We start from the raw sequence: 18,189 nt of genomic DNA on the forward strand, positions 1-18,189 counted from the left end.
GCTGCTTTCTTTAAAATGTTTGAGTTTTTTTTAAAAGTCTCTTCTTTGTCATCTGTGGTCTGCTATTGAAATCTTCCAAGAATTGTTATTCAGTCTATGTATAGCACCTGTGATATGGATTGACGTTGACTTCTGCAGGTCTTGGCATCCTGATGGTCAATGGCAACCCTGATTATATTTGATTTTATTTTAGAGTTTTCTGTTTTTATTCTAACCGGCATCTGAGGCTAAAAGGTTTTTTTTTGTTTCTGACTGGTTTCACAGACATGTTGAGTTAATGAACATTTTTTCAGTAACTACCAATTTCTGGAATTCCTGAGCCTTACTGCGGCTGTGAATATGCTAACTATGTACCTCTTTTAAAGCCAACCTGTACTCAGCATTGGTGGATGACTTTGATTTTTGATTCAGGGCCTGGATCTGCTGACCCTGGCTCTTATGCACTGTTTAATTGTTAGATGGTGCACATGGCATCTTAAGATGTAAACTCATTCTTCTCCCCACTCCCCCTTCTGAGAGAGAAGTGGTCAGTTACATCATCGAATCACCAGTGTAGTAAGTGCCTGCAATGCTGTTTGGGTGCTCCAGGACTTCAACTCTGGTGATGGAAGGGACACTGTGTACAAATTGTAAGAGGTTAATTTGGATGTAGGTGTTCTGATGACTGTGTTCTCTCCAAATGCATACTAACTGTACAGAAGTTTATTACAGCATAATGTCTGTTTTGCTATGCTCCATCAGAGCTGCTCAAGATGAGAATAAATAAAATGCTAACATTTGGACCTGGAGCCTCCATTTGAGTTGCAATGCTGACAGATTTCGTATCTCTTTTGAATTGGAGCAGTTTGCTGTCACTATGCAGTATAAATCATACCACTGACTTCTGTTAATCTGAGCAAGAACTTGTTTAGAAACATAAAGCTGCCTCCTCTCATTATACATAATAGACCTGCTGTGTATTATGCTTTACTGTTTATTTAAAAGTTTCTTTTACTGCAAATGTCAAAATGGCAAAGAATTACTTGGTTCTAACACTAGCAATGCTTTCCTCTAGTGCCTTTGCCTACCTGTGCACATCCTCATCCTTGCTTATAGCAATGAAATATTGCTGATTGAAGTTTAAATCAACCTTCATCTCAATCCTTGAAAAATGAGTCAACTTGTACACTGAGCCTGATTTGTTTTGCAAGCAGTCTTGGTTTTTGACACAGTCTGAGTTATCAAATTGAGGGTTTGAAGCCCAAAGACCATGTTGTTAATGAGCCACATTAATCACTTGTCCTACCCTATGGTGTATTTCTAGTTGATCTTGCCTCAACTTACCTCCCCTTCCCACACATGTCCACATTCTCAGGCATCTATCCAAAGACGAGCATCCCTTGAACCCACTACCTTTGAAAGATAACGGTGTACCTGGATAAGCACTGGTGATCCAGCATCTTCAGCGGGCCGATATCATAGCAAAGCCACATAGTTGACAGTCCCTTTTCAAATACCATATCTTGCCTGAGCCACTAACAATTTACCAATCCCTAGTAACATTGACTTAGAGGATATTCAAATTCACAGCTACCCTTTCTCCAAGGCTCAATCTTATCATTGTTTGCCTGTATGAATTTCGCTACTTAGATAATCAAACTCCTAGTTTATTTGGAAGTTTCCTGTACAGGAAGGAAACCGGAATGCTCATTTTTTTAAAAAAAAAGAGCTGAACTATGTTATGGTGTCAAATGAAGTTCTTTAATTACAATAGTTAGTCAACAATTTAGATTCCTTATAGTATGGAAACGGGCTCTTCCGTCCATCAGGTCGATACTGACCCCTAACTCTAAGGTGAATTGGCCATGCTAAATTGCCCAGATCAGCACATCTGGGTTATGGGAGGAAACTGGAGCACCCGGAGGAAACCCACGCAGACACAGGGGGTGTGTGTGTGTGTGTGTACCCACGGTGGGAATCGAACCCCGGTCCCCGGTGCTAGGGCAGCTGTACTAACCACGGAGCCACCGTGCTGCCCTCTAATTGTCTGCTGCACGTAGCTGTCATGTATTGGAGGCAGGTGTCAATGAGGTTTTTTTGGTCTGGTTAATTGTGCCTGTTGCAGCTGAACTCTGATCTGGACATGTCAGCTTCTTCTATCTCCATGTTTTTCATCCCTGCTATTGGAAGATTTCTGAACTGGAATCTCACCATGCTTATGAAAAGTGTAAATAATAGTGAGATCTGAATTTATTACCCAATTCTGCGTACATCTTGCCACAGCCCACATAGCTCATTCAAGATTCAGCCCATGGTTTTTGCTGAAAAATCACTTCCTAATAAAGAGAGCATGACATCTGAAATTTAAAACCAAGTTCAGGAAATCTTGACAGCTTTCACCCCATCTGTGGAGTGATTGGACTCCAATTTACTCTTTGGGTCACCATGTAGATAGTGTCTCGCTCTCCTCTCTCTCTCGCGCATGTGCTCTCTCTGTCACTCATGCCAGAAGTTTGACAGCAAGTTCATGGACAGCTATTATGTAAATAATTCTAATTTTGGTGTGGAGTGGTAACTACACAACACCTCCCCAGGAGAAATTCCCTGCTCTAATTCCAGAGCGCATTTAATCTCCTTCCACTTGAGAAACTGTATCTGACTATTCACATTGGCATACCTGACAATGCTGCACTTGTGCACAACCACTTAGGGCAGCACTGCTGCCTCACAGCACCAGGGTCCCAGATTAGACTCCAACCTCTGGTGACTGTGTGCAAGCGCCACACAGACAGACATTCTCCCTGTGTCTGTGTGGGTTTCCTCCAGGTGCTCCAGTTTCAGTCCAAAGATGAGCAGGTGAGGTGAATTGGTCATGCTAAATTGCCCATAGCGTTAGGTGCATTAGGCAGAGGGAAATGGGTCTAGGTGGGTTGTTCTTTAGAGGGTCGGTGTGGACTGGTTGGGCCAAAGGGCCTGTTTCCACACTAGGGAAACTAAATGAAACACAGTATCAGCCTGCATTGTTGTTGTGTAATACAGGCTTTTTGAGGGCAGCGCGCTCAAATATTTGCTTGAACGCATATGCACTACCATGTACTAAAATATGAAACCAAGCATTTTGCATGGTCCTAGAATGCACATTAAATAATTCTCCAGTGTTTGCCTTTTTATTTTCAGTGGCTTCTGTTAATATCACTATCATTGGAGCAGCAAATAACAAACCTTTTAATCTTTTAAAGGTTCAGTTCCTTCTGTCATTTAGCTGCTAGTGCTAACAGAATATGCGCAACCATGCTCTTAGCATTTGGCATGCTGTTTTTTTTTAGGGATTCCTGACTTTTTTTCTTTTAATTATTTTGTGAAGCTCTTTTTTTTTTTGTCGTCTTTTTTTCTAGCATAAGGGTGTTGTTACAGTCATGCCAGAATGTCTCCCTCCAACAGGCAGTTGGTCAATAGCTTTCGTTTCCTTTGGGATTTTGAAATCACTAAGGGCAGGGTCAATTCAGACAGATCCAGGAAGTTCTTTTAGCTTTGCTTTCAATTGGTGGTTGGGTTTTCTGCTCGCTGGCTGCTGCTAGAGTGAAGCCTTAAACATTGAGGCTTCCTCCTCAAACAGGCCCCTTTTTGAATTTTGGTCTGGGCTGGAGAGTGACTGCATGTGAGAACCAGAACAGAGTTGCTGATTTTTTTTTTAAGGGTGTTAGTGGGATGCTGCCTACGTTGGAACTGTTGTCGCTAAGTAGTGAACTTGAAATACTGCTATGCCAATTCTATTTTTGTATCTTAAACACTTTTTGTTTTTGCTTCGAGTCTGGTGGACCAAACAAATGACATCTGGGACACGGTAACTTACTTTTGCCTCTTTTAATATTAACTTAGGGTCTAACCTGTCTCAATTTTAGGGGGTCTGTTCCATAACAATTTGGATCAAGAATATGGGTATTTGGAGCTAAATGCCTCTGACAGTTGTCAGTCAGCAATATGAAGATGGTGTGCTGCAAGCTTTGCTTGCCAAATTGAGGGCTACTAATCAGGTTGCAAATACAGTGCAAACTGAACTTGATCAAAGTATAAGACCTTTTTTGAAAATAAAACTAAGTATACTTGAGACAAAGTTTCAGTAGATTTGTTCTAGTCCTATTTAATGGGAAGTCATAAGACAAGTAATCAACTTGATGTTCAAATGATAAGCTATTTCTGGATGGCTGAGAAGCTGAAATGAATTTGTTGTGAAAGTCTGAATTGAAACATAAGCTACTATATTAAACTGCTGTAACCTTTTCAAAATGAAAATATTTGTTTGCAGTAGGAAATATTTGATTTCCTTAACTTGCACCCCCTTCCAATCTTTTGTCTTTTGTCCAGTCACACAAAAATTGAGTGGCTAAATCAAAGTCCATGAGGTCTGTGAAATTCCTCACTGCTCATATTATTGGCAGCTTACTTCACACCGTCCTTGGCAATCATCTGTGGTGCCAAAAGTATAATGTGGGGGGTAACTACTAAGCCTTGGTCTAGTGCTGTTATTTTAACTTGAACATTTCAGGTATGGCATCAGACCTACAAAACATGTGAAGTTGCAATTGGCTGGCATACTGTTTGATAAATTTATCATACTTTGATTTATCATGACAGCTGTTCCTCGCTTGTCTCAGTGGTAGGCTGATCTCACTTCTTGGATTTGTACTCAAATATTTTGATTTGAATCTTTCCTGGCACCGGAACTGGAAACTCTGTCAATGGTTCCTTTCTCCCCAAATGCGAGTTGGAGTCTGTGACCCCAGAACTTGCGTCTATTAAAAATTGGAATTGTTTTCTTGCATGCAGGAGTCTATCCTTGCTGGTATAATTTGTGCACAGCCATCACCTGGAAGGTGGCTATTCAACAGTAGTTTGCGTTATTTTGCTATTCCAACATGACATTTGCTTTTTTTTTTGACTAATTTCATGTAGCAGGTTGGTACTGGCTGTGTAAAATAATGGGACACTTGAGCAGCTGTCAAACTGATTTGGCACTGCAGGATGAATAGGGCCCTCCACAGAGAACTAACTGGTGTACAAGAGTATCTGTTTTTTCAAATTGTGGCTTTGACTGCAGTAACTATTCATACTGACCCAGTAGGTGGTCGCATTTACAGCCAGGGAAAGACCAATATTCCCTGTTAATAGGGTCAAGAGCAAGGAAATATGTTGCTCTAAAGTTCACTCAAGCTGGCTCTGAAACAAAACCATAAATGTGCGCTCTCCATTTATTTCTTGACTATACCCTAAAGCCATCTAAACAACCTCTACCAACCCAAGAGGTTTTTCTTTTTCAGCTTCAAATGATACAGTATTTCATTCAGGACAGAAGTATTTTGCCTTCATAGTACAATCAGCTGCAGGTTGGAAGTTATTGCACTTTTTAAACTTTTTTTGTTTTTAAGGCCATGGATCTAAATTTTAACCCGAATGGTAGGGTTCTGTGTACTAGGGGGCCTATAAATCCTTAACTTTAATTTTAAAGGAAATAAATTTTAACTGCAGATATTTCAGCTAACTGAGCTGGTGAAGAAATGGTTCTATTGTCCAAGATTATTTTCTTCCCTCAAAATATGGCTTAATAGCCAGTATTATTTTGGCAGATTTGTTTCAATTTCATTCATTCTCAAGTGGATGGACTGTCAGTGTATAGACCTTTTTTCTTTGAAAGGCTTTTTGATACACCACGTAATGGACTTGTTTGGAAATTTGAAGACTCTGTGCAATTAGAAACTGGTGACTGTGCATATGAAATGAAAGAATAGTGAGTTTTGAGAAGATTAGTAGCTCAAGTTGAGGTTCTGGACGTAGGTTTGCTCGCTGAGCTGGAAGGTTTGTTTGAGTTTGCGTCACAATCCTCCGGTAACATGAGCCTCCGGATGAAGCACTGGTGGTATGACCCACTTGCTGTTTAAGTTTCCTTGGGTTGGTGATGTTTCCTGTGACACTAAATAGTATCCAATTAAAATCTTGAAATTTAAAGGAAGCAGTGTCCTCCAGTCATCAATATTGTGGCCACTGCTCACTAGTGATGTAGTATAAAGTCTATAGGGTATGATTTTCAAATTGGTAACTTCCATGCCATGTGGACAGTAAGCAAGTATTATTTGAAGTTCATAACATTTTGAACCTGGGCTCAAAATGGAGGAAAAATGCTTTGTTTGTGTCATGCTATGAAAACCTGATCCTTCCAAGTTGGTCACTTCTGAGTCTGTTTTTAAATGTTGAGCTGTTTCAGGAGAGTAACAAAAGTGCTTGACAGACTCTGCTCTAGTGTTACGGACCAGACCAGAATAAAACCAGCACCTCCCTGCCCAACCCCAACGCCCACCCCTCAATATATCCTAGTCGAGGCTGACCACCTTTAATTTAAAGGCAAGTGTAAGATGCTTTCTTGAAGATGTGGTGGATCAATCCAATAACTAGAAGCGATGTTTTTTTAAAAAACGCTAAAAAGTTACATAAACTTCGCATTAACTCTATTGAAATACTACTTTTTGAACTAGTTACAATATAGCAACATCCCATAGATATCCATGGCAAAGGCAAATTCAGCAAAATGATATTCCTTACATGGTAGCTCCTTTCCAGTCCAAGAGAAAGAAACCAAGCTGTTTACCCACTGCTTCTGAAGCAGATGGTCTGTCAGTACCGTGGCAAAACCTCATAGTATGCAATAATCCATTTAAAAGTCCAGTACCATCACAAGGGAATGGGGGTAAGGGTCCAAAACAAACACTTCCATGGGAAAAACACAAAAGGAAACCAAACTTGAACAGAGTTTAAAGATCACATAACACCAGGTTATAGTCTATAGGGTGGACTATAACCTGGTGTTGTGATTTTTTTTTTTTAACTTTGTACATGTCACTCCAACACCTCAACATCTCCAAATCATGAATACTTGAACAGGACACTAGCATCGTGTTACTAGTTTTGTTTCTGGAAGGTTATTACAATGCTGTTTTGTAATTCTCCCTGTCGTGATTTTTTTTTTTGGTTTGGGTGTAGTGTTTCCTTTTTTTTATTACTGAAATTCCAGAAACCTGTGGAAACTGGATTGGCAGTCTGTCTTTTGGTTCAAGAACTGACCTCCCATAGAAAACACATTTCTGGTCTATCAAGGCACTGTTTTTACTGCAGTCAGACTTGTCTGATATCATCAGTGAGGATGGCAGTGATGTGATATGGTAGACATAGAGCAAATGAAATTTAATTATGGCTCTTTGGCTTTTTTCCTCCCATACTCTCCCTCACTGCTTAGGCTGACAGCTGCTTCCTCCACTCCGTCTTGTTTTTTTTTGTGTTGTACTGACTTTGGCACTGACTTGCAGGCTGCCAGTGTCTTGGTTCCATTGTTCCAACGTGCAAAGTCTTTATGCTTAATTACAGGTTACTAAACTCTGCTTTCATTGAGTATAGATGGGGCATACAGCTTCTCATAGTGGTGAGAACTGTATGGTCAGAAGGTGGACATGTTACTTCACAGCATGATGCCACATCAATGTTATAGTACAATGAGCCAGCAGTTTACATTGTCAACACTGCTTCAGGCACATGTGAAAGCCAAAAGGCAACAACTTGGTGGGATGCTGCCATAGTCGAATGATCTGTCAAACCAGATGCAATCTGACCAAAGTTGGTCAAGTGCTTGGTTCTACAAAGTCTGGGAACTTGGCCTTCAAGGGTTAGGTCAAGTCTGACCATGCTGGGTTTTGTAGCTAGGCCTGTCATGTGTTGGGTAGATAGGTAAAACCGTCCCGCTTCTCTCAAATATTTCTTCTAAGAAGGTTTGAGTATGGTGGTAGGATAGCTGGTTGTCTTGCAGAAGCAAGTGAGATGAGGTTTCCCTTATGATTTGAGGTTGGAAGTACAGAAGAATGTTGGTTTAGGAGGATGAGTGTGAGAGCGGTGGAGGGGATTTGATGCATGCACTAATTGTAGTTTCCACCTCCAGTGGCAGTTGGTGCTGCCACGCACAACAGAATTGGATCATTCTGTACAGCTAATGTTTCACCACTTGGGATACAGCATTGTTCTTGACTCAGCTAGTGTGGTCTGGTATAGCCTATTATGGCAGTCAGCTGGAGAAAGGACTACTCTGTCCTGTATTGCTCCAACCTTTTTGACCAGGTTCCTGCCTGCAGTGTGGGGAGCAAACTTGTTTCCTTGAGGCCATTCATTTGAAGGTAGAGATTTGAGGAGCATACTGTGAAGTGCAGGTCCTGGCTTAAACATCTGAAGTGGCATGTAGGTACAGCTTCATGTATGGATAGGGCTGGCAGTGGTGAGTAGTTGCACCTCCTTTTTCTAGCTGTGCTTCAGAAATGTGACCACTTACATAATTTTAGAGGTGGTGATTGAAAACTCAGTTCTGGCAATCTTCCAGAGTAGGCACTATCTCTCGCAAAACACAATGTAGAATTTTCCCTGGTGTCTAGGCATTCAAATAATTTCCAACCTCTAGTAACTTTTCAGTGCACAAATGAATGATGTTAAAAGCACTAGTTTACTTGCATTTCTTTTTGGATACAACTTGAATGGGAGATGCTGCCTTGAACTAAGGAACCTGTGCAAAGATATGGCAGCCCTAAAAAGATTTGACTTCCTGTGACAGTCTGCAAGAAGCAGACAACACACTAATGGACTTAGAACATCCAGTAATAACTGCCTTTGATTTGTTCTCCTTTTTCAATAGTGAATTTGCAATGAAGTATCCTTTAAAGACAGTGAAAGGATAAATGACAGTTCAGCAAATGAAAGCACATTGGTGTGCAAACAGGATTGTATCACAGCATTGAGAAAGGCAGCTTATCAAATCCTGTTGTCCAAATTGCTATTCTAGACCTATTTCTGATCACGCTCTCTTTTTACCTCCACCCTTCACCACATGTCTTCTACTGTGTTCTGTTTTGTGAAGGGGGTATTTAAGCAGAGATTAAGTTGGCAATTTGTAATCCTTTCTCCATTAGGAGAATTTTATGCAAAATAAATACGTAAGTAACTTATCTCGGTTAAATTGGAGCTTCTGATCGTCAGACTTTTTTGACAGTTGTGAATTTTTAAGAATTGTGCTTAATTTCCACTGCACACACTCCCTGAGTGACAATATTGAAACTGTAATGAAGGAATTGTGCACAAAATGAACGAAGTCATTTGAGTGCCATGCATGACTGGCAGGTGGAGGAATGGCATGGTGTGAAATACCCATTCAGAGCTGGTGCAGAAATGGGCTGAACAGCTTCCTATTCTACAACTTTGTACTCATTTTTGCTTTAATTCCAGGGGTAGCAGGTGTCTAAGTAGTGATGTCATTGGATTAGTATCTCAACCTGTGCCAAATCCTGGTTCAAATCTCAACACTGCCATAGGTGGTATTGAAATGCAATAAACAATATAGAAATTAACCTAAATAATAGTAATAATGGTTCTAGTGTCATACTTGAATATCCTCTTTCAAGGCCATTGCAGTTTGATAAAATACTGCATTTGTTCCAAAGTGCAAGGGAAGTGTCAGTTGACTTTTTGTTTTACACCTAAAATTCTCATTGTATTCGAAAATCAGTCATGGGCAGGGAGGAAGATTGGAAATGAACCTGTGACGGACCTTGCCATAACATTTTGAAGTATTTAGGCTAATGGCTCATTGCCTTTCTAAAAATGTAATTCACGTGGAAATGTTTTGCCATCCTTCCCCTTATCAAGGAATGTGACACAAGGATTTGCGAGTATGAACCCACATCCTGTAACCATGGGCAACTGTGGATTCATTAACAATGGAAATGACCTTCTTTCAAAAAGATCAAAACCCCATCCAAATAGTTGAGCAGATCTTGTATTGAGACAAATATATTAACTGGAGTGAGTTCTTCTACAAATCTACTTGCTATGCAGCCCTTTGAAACTGGGCTTAGGGAATCATCATTGTAGCATAGTTATCAAACCTCTCATTTTTCCTTTTGTCATTTTTATAAGCCAGATCAAATGAGTAAGGCTAATCCACTTGGACAGTAGGCTTGTGGAAAGTCCAGTGAAGTATGCAAACTTAAGATAAATGTAGTTTGTCAGTCTGCAAAGGATAATGCAGATAGTGTTTCTTTCATCTATTCCTTGCTCCAATGAATAACGAGACTGCATCTAAGTTTTTAACATAAATAGTATGTTAAAAGGTGCATTCTGTTTTTCCAGTTTTCAGTGCTATGCATCCATGTCCTACATATCTGGTTAGTAGAGCCATTCCTTTCTTAATGTTGAAACCAAGAGACTGCAGGTTTTTTTAATCTTCTCTCCTTGTAAACTTTGGTCCTTTTTTTCCCTGCTTTGTCATGCTTTATTTCCTAGGCATTTTTTTTGTGTACATTATTCCAGCCATTGTCCCATGGGACTGTTGGTCCTGAAAGGTTAACACTAGATGATTCAGATGCTACAATCTTTGACTTCTAAATCTTGTTTGCAGCGGCTTGCAGTGTCTGTTGATTTTTAGATCAGCCAAGCTTCCTGATCCCCTTTCATCTCTAAATCGAAGGGTGCTGAGGCAAATTGTTCAATTTCTTCAATTGATATGATCTTTTGGCATGTTAACTGTGCATCGCACTGACTGGCAATTCAATGTGACACTCTTGGAATAGGTTTCAGTCACTTCTCCTACCAGAAACTATGACACCATCTTCTGCAAAGATCTGGTGGCAAGTGTCATACAGCTACTAATAATGATTCCTGTAATTGATGATTTGCTTAGTCTACAGTTTCACCTCACCTTTTTATTAGTCTTGATATCAATTAGTAAAGTAAAGTGTTTTTGTATGGTAAGCATCTTTTTTGAAGTCCTGGTAGTTAGCTACTTTTTGAAGCATCACTTTTTTTCATTTTTTTTTTTTTAAAAATTGTGCACTTGCTGTTCCATAATGATTCATAGGATTCGCAGAGGTTGATCTCCTCCGATTAATTTAAAACCAAAATGCCCAGAGAGGCTCAGCTCACTTCAACTCATCTGTTAAGTATGCTGCCTCTTCTCCTCTTCTCCTCTCTCCTCCCTCTTTTCTCTTCTTTTTCCCCCTCCCCCAAAAGGGGGGATTTAAATGAAACAACATCCTTTCACTTATGGTAAAGTAATTTATTTATCTAGCTCAAGTAGTGAATAAATTGAACTATTAGCAGACTGAACAATTCCCCTCTAACTACTTATTCCCACTAATGCAAGATTCCAATGGTATGCTGTTCCAATAAAGTAAGTCACACTTACAGCAATATAACTGTCTCAATTACAGCCGAGATGGGTCTTCTGTGGCTTTCTTTATCTTGGTTTCCTCTGTCCAAAAATACCTTCTGTTGATGCTGATGTTTCTTAGATTGTGCTCTTTCTCTACTGTATAGATGGAGAGCCAACTTCTCTCAAGTTGAGGACTGACTCTGGCAAATGGCAGTTAGCTCTTTGTCCAATTGGTCCCTACTTTATGCCAGTGACAGCAATTTTCTTACAATAACATTGGTCTGAGATTGTCAAAATGATCTGATTTTAAATTTATTGGTTGTTAGTTTAAGTGCTTGGTTTAGCTTCATTTGGATGATTCCAGCTAGTTGCCAATACACCAAAACAAGCATAACATTTCAATCACAGCCAATTGATAAATGTTTCAATTTCAGAACTGCATGTAATCTGCACTATATTACACACTTTTCTGCATAAATCTCTAAGCTTTAAAAAACACTTCTCAAAGGGACTATGTGCACTCTTCCTGTTACTTTGTTACAAACGTTCTAGTTTCCTGCCTTCTGCTTCACTAGTAATTTGTGATTTTTGTAACCATATGTACAGGAAAGTACAATGGATCACCACTCTAGATTTTTGTCTTATCGTACCATGAAAATGAATTGGTACGTCAAGTAGAGTGTGGCGTTGGAAAAGCACAGCAGCTGAGGAGCAGGAGAGTTGACGTTTCGAGCATAGTCTTCATCAGGAATATAGCCTAGATCTAACCATTAAATGGGTGATCAGAGTCTTGTTAACGTTGACACTATTACATTTTCATAATGCTGCTTATCTGTCTTTTAACAAATCTCTACGGTGCAATCATCAAAGACTGAATCTTGGTCTTTTGGTTCCCTCTTTGAGAATGTGGTCATTTTGGTTGGCTTCACAATGAGCATCTTTTCCTGAAGATGCTCTGCATACAAGACATCCCAGTGGATCAGTTAAACTGCTGCAGATGTTGGCAGTACAAATGCTGTGAAAAATCTGCAGATCTGGCAGCACCTGTAGAGGGAACAGTTGACATTTTCAGTTTTCTGAATCCTTCAGAACAAAAGATCATAGGACTTCATGTTAGCTGTTCCTCCTTAACAACAGATTGTCAGACCTTTTCTTGCAGCCCTTCATTATTTTGGCTAGCTTTCCACAAACTCAAATTGACATAGACAAAATCAGATTATGGGGCACCTGAGGAGTTAGGTAATGAAAGAATATTCAACTTAAAATGAACAGTGAAATTTGCTGTTTGAGGGGTCACACATACACATTTTAAGTGTGGTGTGGTATATAGTTTGTGCTTAATTACTTTGCCTAAGTTGTGCTCAGTGCATATTGAGTGGCAATGCCAATCAATCCTCTACAATATGTAAGCCCATGCCCTTCCACTTGGTTTATCTAGCCAAATTAAGATTGGCATGCACTTGCACTATGCTGGACAAAGTTCCTTGCGTTTTCCTTGGACAGAGGACGTGAAGAAATTTTCACCTGCTAAACATTATTAAAATTGAGATTATAATTAGTAACTATTTTTGCTGTATCATGTTTTTAAAACCAGGTGCGACTTTAAGATTGAAAGATCTGGAATAATCTGATTGAAACAAATTTGGTTGACCTTTTTATGTATAGCTGCAGTTCATATTTTAAGGTTTTCTCTTCTGGACACTAGGAGGGAGTCAGCAGTTTGAGCTATTCAACTGAGATTTATCTTGAAAGCTAATGCTTATTTGACATTTCAAACCCTTCAACCTGTTTTAAAATGTTTTTCATATTGGGGGGGGAAAAAACTAAATTCTTCTTGGCCTTCTGATAAATTGTGTAGATTAACAAATGACTGTCCTTCTCATAGTTAAACTCTTGCAAAATGTCAGAACCCAAGGGGAGAATGTAATTCCAAACATTCTGAAAACCTAATCAGTACTTATTCATGGGCTGTGGGTGCTGCTGACCAGGTCAACATTTTATTGGCCATCTCCAATGTTCTGAATTTAGATTTCCAATGGCTTGGACTACTTCTGTGTGGTGAAGCAATCATTACTGTTTTAAGGGAGTTTCTAAATAAACCAGTGACAAAGAATAAAACTTTACATGTAAAGTTAGGGTGGTAAGTTCTTCAGGAACTTTGGCCCAACATGCTATCTGCCCTTAATCCTCTAAATGATTAGTATTTGGGAGACTTGTACCTTTTTTAAGGAAGTTGTTTAACTTTTTATTAGGATGTTTTAGTTTTGAATTAGAGTAGTAATAATTCAAATGCACTCTTAGTTTGGTTGCACTGGAAAGATTTGAGGGAGTAGTTAGAAATATTCTTAACTACAGTATTTGTGGATGGATCAATTAATGTGTGGACAAAACTCCAGGATGCATGAATTCAGTGGGAATCTGTTCAGTGCAAGTTGGGAGGGTATGGGTGTTTGAAATAAGCAGAAGAGTTTTTGAAGTTTCTGTGGAGTTAGTTTGCTCTTTTCTTCCTCCCTTTCTTTTTTTTTCTTTTTTTTCTTTTCCTCCCACTAATTAGTGTTTGAGTTCTGGGATAATGTGGTCCTAGTGCCTCAGCATGGGGTTTCAGGTTAGTTAGGGAGCATTGTATTCTTTAGCATTGTTCCTAAATATGCAAGAATGGGAAGGTATGGTAATTATTTAAGTTAATTTGGTGTATATTGTTTAAGGTTGTTGGCTTGAGGCTGGACCATCCTCTTTGATTTGCTCCGAGTGCAGGGAAGAAGGTTGCAAACTACTCAATTTTAACTTATCAAGTGAAAGAGGAGCAGTGAAATAGTTTTATTATTAACATAAACAACAAATTGTCAAGAGTTGCATACTCTAAAGTTGGTCTAGCCAGGATGCAGCAGAACTGTACTGCACCCAACCGGGGTGAACTGAGCTTTTGAGTTAATGTGGTATGAACACGTATGTTCAGATGTGGCTGAGCAGGCTTTTCGCTGCTTTGTATCAAGCCTCAGACAAAATATTAAACAGGATTCTTCTCCTCTCTTTCCTCCCCCCCCCCCACCCATGAAGTTGTGGAGCACTTAACCACCCATTACAACAGTTCTATTGACTATCCACTTTCTGGTCCAATGTGGTATGGGTAGAGCTGTTTTGTCTGGCAGTTTGTGTTGAATCGTTTTGAAGTATGGCAGGAGCTGGGTGGGTGGGGGGGGGGGGGGGGCGGTGGTGAGAGTGGTGGTAAGGACCATCTCCCTGTACCCCTCTTTCTGGGGAGGAGTGTCCAGTTTGTTACTGGAGCAGATGTGGAGATGTTTGCACCAGTAGGAGACACGGCCTCAAGTGCACAATCTCTGAAGGGCTGATCCATTAGCACTGATGTTGTTTTCAGTCAGGGTGAAACCTTTTGGCTTCTGCAGCTTTCTATGGCCAAGTCATGGACTTTATTTGAAACAACCAGTTCTTTAACAGTATGGTGAATGGGATTGAGAAAAAAGCCATGAACAAATGGTAGAGCAGGTTTGATGGACTGAAAAGAGCAGAATTAGGCCAGTGTCCCAAGGTCATGAATGGCCTGCTTTGGCAGGTCCAAGAGCAGAATTGAGGGCTTCTGAGCTGCCTTAACTTCAGCATTTGCATCTAGGGCAGAAGGTTTTTATTCACCCATATTTAAATGTAATGGGACAACTGACCACACAATCACCTTTTTTTAAAAAAAAATCCATGCTTCTGTTGAGCAGTGTGATTTTGTAATTCAACCTTTGTTTCAATGTAGTGAAACATGCAAGGAAAATGGATACTCTGCCACATGGGAATAGTCAACTGAGATTTTTTGGTCTCAGAAAAATGTCTAGAAAGGAATTATTATTGGAATTTGGAACCTTAGTAGCTGACCTGGCTACCCATGGATTAGAGTGCAGAGATTGAGACTGAAATAGTTGATATGTTCTCGATGGAATGTTGGGACTAATTTACACAGCCAGATGAAAACAAAACACACTGTTGACCTAAATCAGCTGTTGGTCTAAAAATATGCTCAGCTACAGGATGGGCCAAACTTGTTTCTTTGGGTTTTGAGACACTGTTTTGGGTGAGCTCAGGCTTGTGAAGGATGCAGGTTATGTTGGTCAGCAGACTTGTTTTGGATAATTCACTAGGGGTGGGGAGGAGAAACTGCTTTTTTTGGTCCTGGGTGTTCTTGCAGAACCTTGTTTGAATGTTAGAATATTTAACGTAAACCAGCTGAGTTGTGTGTGTCTTCCTTCAGGCTAAGGTCATTTGTTGGCAGCTGGCTTATGTTGAGCTGACTCTTGTTTGCTGTATGTGCCCTGTTTGCTGCTATGTCCCTTTTGTGTGTAAGTCTGGTTCAAACTACAGGTTCCTGCATTTAAGCATAAATTGTGGTTCCTAATGTGCGGCTGTTTTTGTTTTTGAAGCCGCTGTGGCATTTGAAGAATGTGGAGTCTCTCCAAAGTCAACCGGAATAGAATGCCAGAATGAAAGCTTGTTTAGAAACATTTTAACTTTCAAGGTAGTATTTGGAAAATCCCTGCAGTGGGTTTGCAACACTGGGCAGAGTGATAGACTCCTTGAGCTGGGTCTTGCTGGCAAAATGTGACAAGGGGTGCAGCAACATTTTATGACTAACAGTGGTCTGCTTGCCTAAATCCTGCCCCCAGCCTGCATTTGTTCTTAAAAACCTCCAACATCATTCCTCTAGCTACCTGGAAGCCTCTCTCCGAGGTTGTACCAGACTGAAGCTATTCTGGGCTTAGAACTAAATGAGCCTCTGTCAAACCAACCAGGACCCCTATCCTCACAGACAACTTGAACATGCCCTGGACAATCAGTCCACAAGGAATGTCCATCCAGTTCCAAACACGGTAGTGGTTGTGCCCATCTCTGCTGCATCAAGAAAGTTGCACTGTGCGCTCAGGAACACCAACCTCTCGTTGAGATAGAGTAACCTGGAAAGAACTGGAGGGCAGAAGAGAATTTCCAGGTCAGTCCTTGGGGAAAAATAAAGGACCATTGGTCATTCTTGCTGATGAAAAAACAATTGACTTTTTTCCAGAGTTTAAAGCAGCTAGAAATGAACTTGTGGTTTAACTGGCATGTTTTTTTCAAGCTTTATAATCTGAACCAAAACTTGAATTTGTGCAATAGCTAATTCAAAGTGAATTGTCAACATGATGAAATAAAGCTGGAATAAGTAGTCTGGCTACCATGTTATAGGGTCATGGTGCAGCAGCATCCTCCATGTCTGGGCTACAGTATGGAATCTTATTTCAAAGAGTTTGTTTTTTTAATACAGCAAGTGATGACAGACTAGACTGATTGCTACTTTTGAGGGGCTTATTTGGAGTATACATTGAGTAGACTAGGGTTACATTGCTTTTTCAAAAGAAAGGTGGTCTGATTAAACATCAGTTTCTTGTGGACATAGACTAGATGCTGGGCTGATGCTCTCCTTGGCTGCAGAGTTGGAATTACCACTGTTCTGGAGTAATGAGTGCCAATTTAAAATTTGCTGTAAGGATATCTTAGGATTTTTGTATATTATGTATATTTGAATATCAGGGGAGGTGGTGCGCAGTGGAAATTGTGAAAAATGTGGCATTGAATATTTTAACGGTCTAATTTTCAGAGTCTGAACTTGGCTTGAAGTTTGTTCCTGAAATGTTCCCAAAGGTCCCTTTTTATTGTAATACTTCCACTATACTACAATGGAAATGAACTTTTTGTACTCGTCAATGTTTTGAGTTGCTTTTCTATACATGTATTTTAATTGACTGACTTTGTCTACATTTGTATAACTCTTGAACCAAATTTCTAGCACCTGGTGTGCCCTCAGGATGAGAACATTTGAAACTTTGGCAAGCATAAGTAAACCAGAGCAGTTGAGTGGAAAATTTGCACAAATCATTGTAAGACTTGGCCTAAACTTGAGACTGGATTTGCAAATGTGTTTGGGGTAACCTATATCTAAAATCTGTTAAGACTTGAAGGTATGCAGTAAATGAAGTCTCCAATCCAAAATATTACACAGGTCCTTTTGTCCTTCAGGCAACATTTTAGTTTGAATCATTTTTCACTAAGCTTAAACCACGCTGCTGAACAGGAATTCATTTACGTTTTCAAACTTAAATGGCTGTCTGATCTCTGATCTTCTAAAAATCATTTTAGATGGTTGTATTCTATTCTGTTGGAGTAGATGTTCATTTTGTTCTGATTAGTGCCTGCTGCTACTTGTCGGCTCAATTTTGACCAAATAGCAAGTCGTTTTCAATACTACATTTGTTCCTATTTTGGCATAAGTTATCAATGGTGTTTTCTTGACCGTTGCATTAATGAAATCATTTTTGAGTCTGTTTAGTAGCTGATGTTTTAACTTTTTAAAAAATATTTCTCTTCCCTTCAGGAAGAAGATGTAGATGTTGACAGTACTAAAAAATCCCCTTCTGAAAGTGCTGGTAAGTTATCACAATAAAACACTACTTTTTTTTTGTTGTTGTTGTTGTGCTTTAGTGAGTGAAGGGAACAATCCAGGCGTGTAATGGCAGTGCAGAGTTTAGGGCTGTGTTCTTTTGTTTTTTTTTTTGAGCACGTTGTCAGTAAAGAGTTGAGCTGGAAAAAACATAACCAGTCAGGCAGCATCCGAGAAAGGCAGTTGACATTTCCATTCAGAGCTTTAATCAGTCCTGATTTTGAAAGGTTCCGACCGACCTCCCCTCCCTCCACCCTCTTTCCTCCCCGGGTCTGACATGCTGTCCTTTTTCCAGTTCAACACTAAAACCACACTAACCCTCCAGCATCTGCAGTTCTCTATCTCTTAATTATACAAATTCGGGTAGATGGAACCACAAAAGTTAATGTTTTTAAAAGGGTTCCTATCTGAATACACACACATTGCAAATTGGCATTGCTAACAACACAAGTAGTTGTAAGTAGTTACAAGTATAATTGCAGTTATGGTATGGCTATGGGGTGGCCAA

The 18,189-nt window shown here is 39.8% G+C and overlaps 1 protein-coding gene across 4 annotated transcripts in view; it reads left to right on the top strand.

Moving 5' to 3' along the window:
• The window catches only part of LOC122562122 (uncharacterized), a 104,659-nt gene that overhangs the window by 41,023 nt on the left and 45,447 nt on the right, over positions 1-18,189 (top strand). For all 4 annotated transcript variants that reach the window (XR_006315227.2, XM_043714667.2, XM_043714669.2 and 1 more), the window contains exon 2: positions 17,616-17,667. Coding sequence is in view for 3 of the 4 variants with exons in the window: in XM_043714667.2 (XP_043570602.1) it covers positions 17,616-17,667 (52 nt within the window). In the remaining variant the exon portion in view is untranslated. The remainder of the gene's footprint in view (positions 1-17,615; positions 17,668-18,189) is intronic.

The sequence above is a fragment of the Chiloscyllium plagiosum genome, unplaced genomic scaffold, assembly GCF_037043375.1.
Source record: "Chiloscyllium plagiosum isolate Xiang-an unplaced genomic scaffold, Cpla_swu_hap1 HiC_scaffold_25, whole genome shotgun sequence".
Classification (NCBI taxonomy): domain Eukaryota; kingdom Metazoa; phylum Chordata; class Chondrichthyes; order Orectolobiformes; family Hemiscylliidae; genus Chiloscyllium; species Chiloscyllium plagiosum.